The 14,054-nt window shown below is 45.9% G+C and overlaps 1 protein-coding gene across 1 annotated transcript in view; it reads right to left on the bottom strand.

Moving 5' to 3' along the window:
- Window positions 1-12,921, bottom strand: part of DEUP1 (deuterosome assembly protein 1) — a 50,545-nt gene extending 37,624 nt beyond the window's left edge. Inside the window, exons 1-3 of the mRNA XM_030042376.1 lie at window positions 12,851-12,921; window positions 8,209-8,273; window positions 382-553 (exon numbers count right to left, since the gene is read on the bottom strand). Coding sequence (XP_029898236.1) covers window positions 382-553; window positions 8,209-8,264 — 228 coding nt within the window. The 5' untranslated portion in view covers window positions 8,265-8,273; window positions 12,851-12,921. The remainder of the gene's footprint in view (window positions 1-381; window positions 554-8,208; window positions 8,274-12,850) is intronic.
- Window positions 12,922-14,054: the final 1,133 nt, after the last annotated feature.

Consider the following 14,054-nt stretch of genomic DNA (forward strand, 5'->3'; position numbering starts at 1 on the left):
GGTATAAACAGGAATTACATAGACACAATTTTGTGAAACTTTTTGAACTGTACAATTCCATTTAAAATTTCTGATGAAACTAGAAGTGTTGGCCTTTAGAAAAAACATCAAATTATCTTTTTACAGCTAAACTGAGAATATTTGATTTAGACTTTAGGGAAATAGAAGAAATATGAGACTTTCAATGACATTTTTACAATCGCTTTTCAGAACAGAAGCACACTTTAAAACAAAACACTAAGGATAATTAGTGACCTTTAAAGGATGTTTGGTATTTTTACATGATAGAACAAACAGGTCTCCTCATAGAGCATTTAGAGCACACTATTAACTAACTACCAGAATAAATACTTCTTTATAGAACGTGATATTCTTAAATACCTCTTGACCTTTCTGATCCAGTTTGCTTTGGGCACTTGCTAATTCTTGATCCTGGATATCCACCTTTGCTTCTAAAGCTTTCATCTTCCTTCCCCATTCCACCTTCTTGCTGTTTACCATGATGTCAATTTGATGCACTAATTCCTGAAGTTCAGCTTCACTTGGAGAAGCTCTAATAATATATAAAAAAAAGATTTTTTTTTTCAATTAAAGAATAAGGGAGAAAACAAATTTTTATTTACACTGCTAAGATTTTATTTTAATTCTGATGGAAATAACCACTTTTCAACATCAGAAAGAAAGAAATCGGAAAGCTAAATGATGCCTTCAAATGTAGGTGGAATCTCACTTCATCTATCTTAAATTTGCCTGAAGTCAAAATCAGAGTATTTAGCATATTCTGGACTATTTGCCTAGCTTAAATGCTGTTTGATATGCTCTCACTCCTTCAGGGATGAACTGTCAAACAAGCATACGTTGAGTTGAAAGTATCCAGGCCCAAACCTCAATGGACAAGAGTAGGAGAAGCTGAATATTAAGTTGCTTATGGGCACAGGATTCCCACAAAGGGTACATAATGATGGAAGCAGAGTTTGTTGGAAGAAGTTATTCAACAGCTGGCTTGAAAGCGAGACACAATTCTCACTTGCTAGTTCAACTTTTATACCCTTTTTCTACTTTGTCATGTTCTCTTTGTGGAAAATGGACTTGAATAACCAGGTGACTTGTATAATAACAGTAAATTTTAATTTTACTAGGAAGCACAGAAGTGAGTGCATTTTGAAAAAGAACTTGTCTTTGAGGGACCACGTGCTGGATTTCATAGAGATTTGTACAGTATCTGCAACATAAACATTAGATTTTTTCCCAGACTTCTGAGATTAAATTTAGAATACATCCCTTACACTATGACTTCATTGTCAGTAAAAGACAATGTTTTACACTGTTGCTTTAGGAATATGATGTGACCTGAGTAACAAAATAATGATATATGGTTAATTTATCATATATTAGAAGGGCCACCAGAAACCGAAAGCAGTCAAAGTTGCCCTCTTATACTGCCCCTTATATAGGAGCAGTACACTAATTTTAAAAAATGAAACTTTGTCTGGACAGTGTCAAATAATGTTTAAATCAGCTAGTGTATGCTATTTAGCAGATCTATACAAAATACCTGAATTTTAGTATGGAGATTTCTTTATTACATACCCATTCCAACTTTGTATTTGATGATGAATGTAAGAAAAATTTGAAATAAGAAAGATATAGATTATACAAAATTTTGCTCTGGATACTCTTTTATGCAAGAAATTGCATAATTCTTCCTACACTCTAAAACTTTTTATTTGTAGAAATGACTAATTAACATCAAAATTATACAGTCCTTGTAGGTTATATGAGATATTTTTCCTGAAGTATTTTGGAGAGTTTATTGCCCAGTTAACCTCAATTGTTTATGAACTGATAGCTTCTCTCAATCTGTAAATTTACAGCATTTCAGATTTGCAATTATTTATTTAACAGTCAGAATCTTTCTAGAATTCATGGATCTATTCAACCTTCAGTGAAACATTCCAGGTTTTTTTCCTTTTTTATTTTCCTGACATACTGCTTCTTATCCACTTAACCTAGGATTTTAGGGTTTGGGAAAAAGATAAAGGAGACAATGTACACTCCTGCCTAATTCCTACCCATAAAATAAAGAAGGGGAATTTTATTCCATTATCACTCAGAGCTGCTTTTGGACTGTTAAAAAGAAGAATTACCTATTGAACAAATTGCTTAACTATGCATATGAGCCCATAAATTTTCTATAAAACTTAATTTTCATCAAGTCATATGGAAAAAAAATCAGACTGTTTTCCATCACTAGATTAATTACACATCACCAAAAAAAAAAAATCTGTTATTTCTCAATCACTGAAGTCTTCAATTTGATCTCAGTTTACTTAAATTGAGATACGAGATCAGAATTAGTTAAGACAGTATTTTTGATAAAAGCCTTTAGCAGACTTACTCACCACTGTAATGCTTGCTTCGTGTCATTTATTGAAATAAAAGTATTTTTATCAACTTTTTTTTTAAATACCACAACTTCTAAGCATTTTTAGTATGTTCAGAGCTCATAGAATGTTGGATGTAGATATTTTTGTACTAAGTACCAAAAGGGGCATATATCTCACTGAAATGAGGAAAACCTTTCATTGGCTGTTTTCAGCCAGTGAAATAATGTGTCGAATTTTTAAACTTTTTGAGGAGTAGAATCTCTTTCATTTCACTTTCTGTAAACATTTACTTTCCACACAATTTTTTTAGTGGCATCTGTTTTCTGCATATCCTGTTTTCATATGAGTTAACTATTGATAAACTTTTATACTTCTTTTCCACTTCTTTTTTAGAGCTTTTTTATACCTTTCTTGTCTCCTGTTCTAGTTTTAATTGCTTTACCTTTTTTTTTTTCTAAATAAGAGATTTTATTTTTAAGTTACCCTAATATACAGCTTTATTACTTTCTTTAGAAGACATAATTTTATCTTATCTTTATAATAGATTGGAATCTATTGAAATGTGTCACGTTTAGTCGTTGCAACCTTATCTTGGCCATGAAAAAAAAATTTCTCATTTAAAATCTTCAAATTACTCTTTTCAGTGGTACGATCTGATCATTGTGAAAATTTCTGCATTTTTGTCTCTGCAACGATTTAGAGATTAGTGTATCCAATTACTTCCATGTCTAAATGAAGGTACAAATAAAACCAGTGTTTCTCCACTGTCAACTCTCTCTCCCTTATCTCAACCAGTTATACTGTTACTAAACTGTTAGTGGTACACCTGCTTTCTCTTCGCTTTTTTCATCTGTCATAGTGACTATTCATTGTACAACTGAAGTTTAATCTGCATTTCATTTCCATTTCCTCTTACTGTTGCATAATTTTCAAGTCTCTTCTTTCTTTTTTGGGTTTTGATTAGAAGCCTATATTGAATTTCCTGTTGATAAAACTAGCAATTGTATTCTTTCAAAAATTTGTTAACTATCCCTCCTGATATCTAAACTGATGCAAAAAATGTATTGTAACCTATTACTTTTCATGATAATAAATTTAGCCTTCTGATAAACAAGTTTCTTCACTTAAAATTATCTAAGAATGCTGTGATGTTGTTTTGAGTTATGACATGTTCCATTTTCCTTTTAATAATAATACTATTTATCTCACTGACATTTTCCCCAAAAGTAGAAGTGATAGCCACTGGTTATAATTTAATTGGCTCTTTAATTTATAAAAATTTAAAAGCTATGTTCTCTTGACTGCTGATAATACACACCTCTGTGTACACATAAAGTGCCAATCATTTTGCAGCTATTCTAATATCTCTACAGCATGATGGTTTGGTAAAGGAGCATAGCTATTTCCTTAAAATGAGCATAGATATTATTTTATGAAATAATTGACATAGAGACAGTCACACAGAGACAAAAGATGGTGCAGCATCCGAATAATGTAGTAGCAAACTGCAAAAGGGTTAATAATAAAAAGCACAGCAGTATGCCTGTAACCACAGCATCCTAGGAAGCGTTGGAGAGGATTTCAATACCCAAAATTAGCACAGAATGCCATTTTGTGTCATGAACATTACAATCTGGCATATGTTTTTGGAGGACATTGCAACCGAGAATATGCCAAGCAATTAGGAACTCTACTTTAGCAGAGCCACACTTAACCAAACACAAACTGAGCCATAACTCAGAGGTAATATCCCTATTGCCAGTGAGCCTTCAACTGCTGAGTGTGCTGCCAGCACATCGCTGAAGAACAGTGAGATAACTAACATGCTCCTCTACTGTAAATGACTGTGCAAACTAAGCCTTAATATAAGCAGATGCTTTTACTCCTGGTAGTTGATACCACCACCTTGTGTGAATGCTAGCATGACAATGCTTCTTTTCTTTTCTCGTAATCTGTCACGTCCCAGGTGTTCAGCCAGTGCTCCAAATGTCGGCCCTCCCAGTGCCCATGCAGACATGCTGAAGTCCCCTGTCTGTAGGTTGTGCTCTGGGTCAAGTGCTGGTCCCACACACTCTGCTTTTCATATCCTGCATGCTCAACTTCTGATTGCACTACACTAAAAAAAGAGTTCCTTAACATAGAATCATAGAATAGTTTGGGTTGGAAGGGACCTTTAAAGGTCATCTAGTGGATGGATGGATATGTGTTTATCGAGTACCTCTTTTTGTTGCTTAAATGGTGCATACCGCTTGTTTGGATAATTATTACAGGAAATGGGAGCAAATTTTTTAGATTTACAATATCATATTAAAACTCAACATGATTTTTTTTAAAGTAAAATTCTTTAAAACTTTTTTATATCAACAAATGATTGAAACTTTAACATTATCAATGTTAAGCTTGGAAAAGCTTTTTAAATACCCACATAAATTTTAATGCCTTTTTAATGTTGAAACTGTTAGCAATGCCTTTTAAAAATTTGAGTCATAGAATGATAATAACCAAAGTGCAAGCAAGTAGTACACTGTGATGTACATATCACAAAACAAAAATACCCCCTCCCAAGTGCCTGAAACTCATCTCAAAATAGCATTAATGATGCAGCAAACTTTGATTCCCTCTGGGTGGAACATAAAATGGGATTTCACAAACAGAAGATGAAGCGATACTGCATCAGAACTACCTTTTCTTTAATACTGCTATAAGGACCTGTGCCTTTCCAGCTTCACGTAATGTCAGGTGGCAACACTTTGGTGAACCATCAGCAACGACTCAGCTATCGGATTTTAACCTTCAGAAATAGGTACTTTCTTTATTGTGTGTCATGTGGATCATCTAAATATTGTTATGCAAGTGCAAATGCAACCTCTAGCCTGGATCACCAGGTTATCCCTTCAGATCCACCATGGATGATGTTTTTCCCTCTTTCTTTCACCTGTCTCTTTCAGATCATCCTGCACAAGGCAAGTTCTGCCGCTGCTGCTAGAAAATTTTCTCTCAACAGTTCTTGCATGCTTCTTGAACCTAGAACCACCAATGTATAAAAGGGAGCTGTTGAATGAAAAATCCCTTCTGAAACACTTCTCAGTCTATTGTCACCTTCTCTATCTAATTCCTTACCTAGATCCCCCGGGTACACCTGCAGCTGAAAAAGGAAAGCTGTACCTGAAGATGTAGATGACTGCTGCCGTTCTACTACCAGAACTACTCTGTATCATGGTATTACAAACAGATCTGCATAAAGATGTATTTGGTAGTTATCCCCACCTATTAGCATAGAGGTACTACTAGCTGCTGTAAGTATTCTTTTAGTCCATTCAGTGTTTTGAAAAAAGTGCTAACTATCCCCCTCAGAATATGGCCAGTCATAAGGTATCACAATAATGAGAATTTATTTTCATCACTGGATGTGGAATATGGAAAACTCTGCTATCTTTTGTTTAATATGCCATCAGGTAAACAAACAGACAAAGAACAAGTTTTCCCATAAAGCGAAGAAGTATGCGTATGTCTTTTTACCCATATATATTCACTTTGCTGAATGCATACATCACATGGATTCTTCATACACGGAAGTAATGATTTGTACTTAAGCAAGTGGCAGCTATTTCTTTTTTGGTTGCATTTACTTTGAAACAGCTCAAAATACTTAAAGGTATCTCATTTTTAAAGTGATCTAGGCAAGCTCTTAGTCTTCTTTTGTTCTATCTTCATATTGGTGAAAATAGAGATGATTCATATTCTGCTGTCATTAATAACTATTTATCTTCATGTAAAATCTAGATGTTTCTGAATTTAGATAAATCAAAATCCAGATAAGTTTTACCAACTCCAGGCCTTTATCACAAATGATTTTTGCACTAGTTGGACCTTTCTAGTTCTATTTATCTGTCTTTTGCTTTGGAGTTCTGCACAGATCTATATTTTTCTGATTGTTTCCTAACAGATATAGAAAGAATATTATTGTCCATAAACTTTAGAATAAAGTTGTGATTTGGAAACTGACATTTTAAGAAATGTTTGGTTCATACTGTCAGTCTCTACTTCATGCCTTCTTCCTTTATTACTCAGGTTTGCTGACAAACAGGAAAATATGTATGACCATTTTTGTGCAAACACAAGCAAAACCTATGCAGAACAATGTTAACAAAGATTTCCATCTTACATAGTACATTCATTAGTTTTTGGTCCTTAACCCAGCTTCTAGAGCAAATATTAATACATTTTATCTTCTTAAAACTTGCTTTAAAAATAGGAAATATATAAACCGTTTGTGATACAATAGTCCATTAGAATCTTCTACCCCAAAGTTCCATTACATGAACTACAACTGATTTATTTAACAATTTTCAGTCATACAGAATCACAGACATCTGTGGATAGATAATTTACGATTTATGAGTTCTTGCAACTGGGATGTAATTGTCATGATTTCCACCACCATTATTCAGCCATCTTCCCAGACTTTAAAGCTATCTGCATTGTCTCTGGAATACTGTCTGCATAAACTGAAACAAATGTCTCCTATCATTGGATGTGTATTCTAAACTACTCTTCCAGATTCTTTGTATAGTTAATGGAAATAAATAGCTACTGAGAATACCTGGTTTATGAGGGGACAAATCACTCTCTAGATTCATCTGCAATGGCCTGAAATTTCACGTATGTGGATTACAACAAAGGCCAGGCAGGATCTGAACTCTTGAAATAGGCTTCTGATTTGTTAAAACAGTATCCAAAGAATAGCAATATTTTGGGTTTTTTTTTAATTCAAGTTTTTATATGACTATATTTACCAATCATGTCACTAACAAAAATAATACCTCTCAAAGCCAAAAAAAAGGCCACATTGTTCAGAATATAATATTTTAATGCAAGCAATTTTTTTTCTACGATGAAAAGTGCACATGTTATTCTTCAGTACAACAGAGCACACTTTCAAATCCTATTAAAACTTTCTTGGGCCAGAATAAGATGTGATACAATATGCGTGTTTCTGTTATTTTGAGAAATACTTTTACACTTAATGTGCATCATGTTACCTTGGACTGCTGCTTGGTAATAATGATAGAAGAAACTGTTTTATATGAAAAATAGGTAATAAGTTTATTTACAAATTATGATAGATAAACATTCTATTTAGCTCATTATATGGGGAAGTACTTTTTATACTGCTGTGTTCCTTGAACAGGCTGGATGGGATGAGGTCCTACATCAAATCTCATCCTTGTTTACACTTCTTTAGAAAGATTTTGTGCTGTACTAATATATTTTTAGATTAACGCTAAAAGAACTAAACTTGGATTATGTAAAAAAAAGATGATTGTGTTGTAATGAAAAGTGCACTTAACACTTGGGAAGAACAATTGTGGTTATTACCTGTGCAAAATAAGACTAGGGCTTTAGCAATTAATAGCCTTGTTTTTAAGATTTTTGAATGTTTTAAGAGCTGTGATATGTAAGTTTATACTGCTGTAGCCTAGCAACTTCACTATTTTTTAAAACAGTTTAAAATAACATTTCTTAACATCTAATAAAACCCCACATAGCTTTCTTTTTTCCCCCTTTTGTTCAGGTATGAAGATTTTAAAAATTTAAATAACTAACAAAAACAGTCAGTAGATTATTAGCTAAAGCAATAAGATGTGCTGTCTTAATTATCAGTAACCTCCCAAGTTTTCATAGAAAGCAGCAGAAGAAATTGAGAAAGAATCATGTTTGCTTCTAAAATCATTAATATTTTGTGTTTCACATTTTTAATAAACCCACGTAATTCAATTCCATTATATATTCAACTTCCAGACAGTAAGTCATTAATTACTTAGCGACAGCTTGTTCCTGAAACACTTGTAAGTCCTGCTCCATATTACTGGTCATCGTTTTAACCTGTTGAAACAACAAAAATCAAATAATTCAGATCCTTAAATGTGTGCATTTACATAGCCAAGTACTGCATACTAGATAGTTCTATGCTTTCCTTTCAATTTCTGTAATTCTCCCATTGCAAACAACCGGGGCAGGGGAATGTAGCTCTCATTACAGGCTGGAATGAGCAAGATGAAAACTTGTGGAGTAAGCTCAGCTCTTGCCCTTGGTGCAGCACTGAGATACTAGAGGTGGTGCTAGCTTGAGGATAGCCCTGATTTCCATGAGGAAGTTTGTTTTGGATCATTCCCTGTTGTGTGATGTCAATGATGTGCCAAGACGCTCTAAAACACATAAACCTAAATTTGTCATAGATCCATGGCTGCATTCGTCAACCATTTCTCATACCCTCACACACCCTAATTAACCTATACCCAGGCTATAATTGCTCTCAATCACAATTTTGAATGCCTATTGACTATTCGCTCCCTTGCTTAGCAGATGCGGCGCTGAGACACGCAGCCCTCGAGTACCTCCGCAGAAAGACCAGAACAAGACTGTTGCTGGGACCAGTCTGGTTCTGTGGGTCCAGCAGGACACAAGGACGTGGGGCAAACCTGGCTGCGTGCCAGAACAGGAACCAGCCACATTACGGTTGTGACAGGGTGGCATGAAACAGCCCTAGTTCCTCGTGGGGGTGAGCGGTGGGGCTCTCAAGGGCATGGGTACCGGTACATACAGATGTGTGGACACCGCCACAGGGCACCGCAGCCTTGGGTCCACAGGGACCGGCACCTGAGGTGACACTGCCACAGGGCACTGCAGCCTTGGCTCCACGGGGACCGGCACCTGAGGTGACACCGCCACAGGGCACTGCAGCCTTGGCTCCACAGGGACCGGCACCTGAGGTGACACTGCCACAGGGCACTGCAGCCTTGGCTCCACGGGGACCGGCACCTGAGGTGACACCGCCACACGGCACCGCAGCCTTGGCTCCACAGGGACCGGCACCTGAGGTGACACCGCCACACGGCACCAGAGCCTTGGCTCCACAGGGACCGGCACCTGAGGTGACACCGCCACAGGGCACCAGAGCCTTGGCTCCACAGGGACCGGCACCTGAGGTGACACCGCCACACGGCACCAGAGCCTTGGCTCCACAGGGACCGGCACCTGAGGTGACACCGCCACACGGCACCGCGGCCTTGGCTCCACAGGGACCGGCACCTGAGGTGACACCGCCACAGGGCACCGCAGCCTTGGCTCCACAGGGACCGGCACCTGAGGTGACACCGCCACAGGGCACTGCAGCCTTGGCTCCACGGGGACCGGCACCTGAGGTGACACCGCCACACGGCACCGCAGCCTTGGCTCCACAGGGACCGGCACCTGAGGTGACACCGCCACACGGCACCAGAGCCTTGGCTCCACAGGGACCGGCACCTGAGGTGACACCGCCACAGGGCACCAGAGCCTTGGCTCCACAGGGACCGGCACCTGAGGTGACACCGCCACACGGCACCAGAGCCTTGGCTCCACAGGGACCGGCACCTGAGGTGACACCGCCACACGGCACCAGAGCCTTGGCTCCACAGGGACCGGCACCTGAGGTGACACCGCCACAGGGCACCGCAGCCTTGGCTCCACAGGGACCGGCACCTGAGGTGACACCGCCACAGGGCACCGCAGCCTTGGCTCCACAGGGACCGGCACCTGAGGTGACACCGCCACAGGGCACCGCAGCCTTGGCTCCACAGGGACCTGCACCTGAGGTGACACCGCCACAGGGCACCGCAGCCTTGGCTCCACAGGGACCGGCACCTGAGGTGACACCGCCACACGGCACCAGAGCCTTGGCTCCACAGGGACCGGCACCTGAGGTGACACCGCCACACGGCACCAGAGCCTTGGCTCCACAGGGACCGGCACCTGAGGTGACACCGCCACAGGGCACCAGCAGCCTTGGCTCCACAGGGACCTGCACCTGAGGTGACACCGCCACAGGGCACCGCAGCCTTGGCTCCACAGGGACCTGCACCTGAGGTGACACCGCCACAGGGCACCGCAGCCTTGGCTCCACAGGGACCGGCACCTGAGGTGACACCGCCACACGGCACCAGAGCCTTGGCTCCACAGGGACCGGCACCTGAGGTGACACCGCCACACGGCACCAGAGCCTTGGCTCCACAGGGACCGGCACCTGAGGTGACACCGCCACAGGGCACCAGAGCCTTGGCTCCACAGGGACCGGCACCTGAGGTGACACCGCCACAGGGCACCAGAGCCTTGGCTCCACAGGGACCGGCACCTGAGGTGACACCGCCACACGGCACCGCGGCCTTGGCTCCACAGGGACCGGCACCTGAGGTGACACCGCCACACGGCACCAGAGCCTTGGCTCCACAGGGACCGGCACCTGAGGTGACACCGCCACACGGCACCGCAGCCTTGGCTCCACAGGGACCGGCACCTGAGGTGACACCGCCACACGGCACCAGAGCCTTGGCTCCACAGGGACCGGCACCTGAGGTGACACCGCCACACGGCACCGCGGCCTTGGCTCCACAGGGACCGGCACCTGAGGTGACACCGCCACACGGCACCAGAGCCTTGGCTCCACAGGGACCGGCACCTGAGGTGACACCGCCACACGGCACCAGAGCCTTGGCTCCACAGGGACCGGCACCTGAGGGTGACACCGCCACACGGCACCACAGCCTTGGCTCCACAGGGACCGGCACCTGAGGTGACACCGCCACACGGCACCAGAGCCTTGGCTCCACAGGGACCGGCACCTGAGGTGACACCGCCACACGGCACCAGAGCCTTGGCTCCACAGGGACCGGCACCTGAGGTGACACCGCCACACGGCACCAGAGCCTTGGCTCCACAGGGACCGGCACCTGAGGTGACACCGCCACACGGCACCGCGGCCTTGGCTCCACAGGGACCGGCACCTGAGGTGACACCGCCACAGGGCACCGGAGCCTTGGCTCCACAGGGACCGGCACCTGAGGTGACACCGCCACACGGCACCGGAGCCTTGGCTCCACAGGGACCGGCACCTGAGGTGACACCGCCACACGGCACCAGAGCCTTGGCTCCACAGGGACCGGCACCTGAGGTGACACCGCCACAGGGCACCGCAGCCTTGGCTCCACAGGGACCTGCACCTGAGGTGACACCGCCACAGGGCACCGCAGCCTTGGCTCCACAGGGACCGGCACCTGAGGTGACACCGCCACACGGCACCAGAGCCTTGGCTCCACAGGGACCGGCACCTGAGGTGACACCGCCACACGGCACCAGAGCCTTGGCTCCACAGGGACCGGCACCTGAGGTGACACCGCCACAGGGCACCAGAGCCTTGGCTCCACAGGGACCGGCACCTGAGGTGACACCGCCACAGGGCACCGGAGCCTTGGCTCCACAGGGACCGGCACCTGAGGTGACACCGCCACACGGCACCGGAGCCTTGGCTCCACAGGGACCGGCACCTGAGGTGACACCGCCACACGGCACCAGAGCCTTGGCTCCACAGGGACCGGCACCTGAGGTGACACCGCCACAGGGCACCGCAGCCTTGGCTCCACAGGGACCTGCACCTGAGGTGACACCGCCACAGGGCACCAGAGCCTTGGCTCCACAGGGACCGGCACCTGAGGTGACACCGCCACACGGCACCAGAGCCTTGGCTCCACAGGGACCGGCACCTGAGGTGGCACCGCCACACGGCACCAGAGCCTTGGCTCCACAGGGACCGGCACCTGAGGTGACACCGCCACACGGCACCAGAGCCTTGGCTCCACAGGGACCGGCACCTGAGGTGACACCGCCACACGGCACCGCAGCCTTGGCTCCACAGGGACCGGCACCTGAGGTGACACCGCCACAGGGCACCAGAGCCTTGGCTCCACAGGGACCGGCACCTGAGGTGACACCGCCACACGGCACCGCAGCCTTGGCTCCACAGGGACCGGCACCTGAGGTGACACCGCCACACGGCACCAGAGCCTTGGCTCCACAGGGACCGGCACCTGAGGTGACACCGCCACAGGGCACCAGAGCCTTGGCTCCACAGGGACCGGCACCTGAGGTGACACCGCCACAGGGCACCAGAGCCTTGGCTCCACAGGGACCGGCACCTGAGGTGACACCGCCACACGGCACCGCAGCCTTGGCTCCACAGGGACCGGCACCTGAGGTGACACCGCCACACGGCACCAGAGCCTTGGCTCCACAGGGACCGGCACCTGAGGTGACACCGCCACACGGCACCGCAGCCTTGGCTCCACAGGGACCGGCACCTGAGGTGACACCGCCACACGGCACCAGAGCCTTGGCTCCACAGGGACCGGCACCTGAGGTGACACCGCCACAAGGGCAGTTATGGCTCTGACAGGGACCGGCACCTGAGGTGACGCTGCCACAGAACCACCTCCCTCGACTCCACAGGAGACCGGCAGCCGAGGTGACACAGGCACCGGGGCAGCCTCGGCTGTGCCGGGCACCTGTGGAGACCGGGGCACCCACGGCGCACCCCGCGCCCCCGCGGCCGGCCAGGCGGCGAGACCGGCCGCCCCCTCCCCGACCGTTACCTGCCGCGCTGCCCCCCGTCGCTCCTTCCGCAGCCGATGCCGCTATGGCCGCGGCATGAGCTCCCCCGCCCCAGCTCCCGCCCGTCGCCGCCCCGGCCCGCCGCTCCCAGCGGCCGTTGCGGACAGGGCCGGGCGGCTTCTCCCGTCGCCGCGGTAACGCGAAGGGCGGCGGGGCGAGGCGGGAAGGCGGGCGACCGGCTGGGCGGCGGCGGCGGGGGGGCCGCGCGGTGGGGCGGGACGGCCACCGGGGCAAGGCAGGCGGTGGGGCAGGGGGCGAGGCGGGGCGGTGGCCCGGGAGGCGGACACCCGCTCCGGCTGGGGGCTGGAGGGGGCGGCGGGGAGCTGCCGGCGAGCTGAGGGGAGGGCGGCGGGGCTGGGGCAGAGCCCGGCGGGCCCGGGCGTGACAGGGCAGGGGCCGCTCTCCGCGAAGGGAGGGAGGGAGGGAGGCTGCGAAGGGGCCCGGCGGGGCCGGTAGGGAGCTGCCGTGGCGCGGGGGGAGCGCAGTCGCTCGTGTGTTTCGGAGGGCCCTGCGCCCCTCCAGCAGCCGCCCCTCGATTTGAAGTGAATTTCACCTCAGGAAATACCGCCCGGCGTAAAGAACGTGTACTTTTGCTTTAACGTAATTTAAGAAATAGTAGGCAGGGTGGTGGTTTTCTTTTTCTTTAACTTAATTTAAGAAATAGTAGGCAGGGTGGTGGTTTTCTTTTTCTTTTTTTTTTTTTTTTCCCCCTTTAAAACGCTATTATTACTAGATAATGAAAAGGCTGAACATCACTCTTTTCTTTCTGAATGACTAGCTATGCTTTTGTAAAATGGCTTCAAGTGATTTTCAGATTATTGTGCAAACGACCGAGGTTTGGATGACACTTCTCTTTACATTTTTGTGGACTTCAGTCTGTCTTATTCAACAACAAAACACTTTAAAGAATCACAGCTGTTTCAACTTTTTACAGTAATAATTTGTGCTTGCAAACTTAGGGTTTACAGATCTCTTCAAACACCAGGGAATTTTTCTACCAGGACAGTACAATTCATTCTGTATTTATTGTCCTGAAATTGCATGGAGCATTTTCGGGAGCTGCTGGTCTATTTATGCACACTAGATTTTGAGCTTTTCGTTTGTTTTGTGTGGACTGTTAAATTAGCCAAGTGAACTGCATTTTTAATATCGGTTCTAAGGAATAATCTATTTAATTTGGTTCCT

This window comes from Aquila chrysaetos, chromosome 19 (genome assembly GCF_900496995.4).
Source record: "Aquila chrysaetos chrysaetos chromosome 19, bAquChr1.4, whole genome shotgun sequence".
Classification (NCBI taxonomy): domain Eukaryota; kingdom Metazoa; phylum Chordata; class Aves; order Accipitriformes; family Accipitridae; genus Aquila; species Aquila chrysaetos.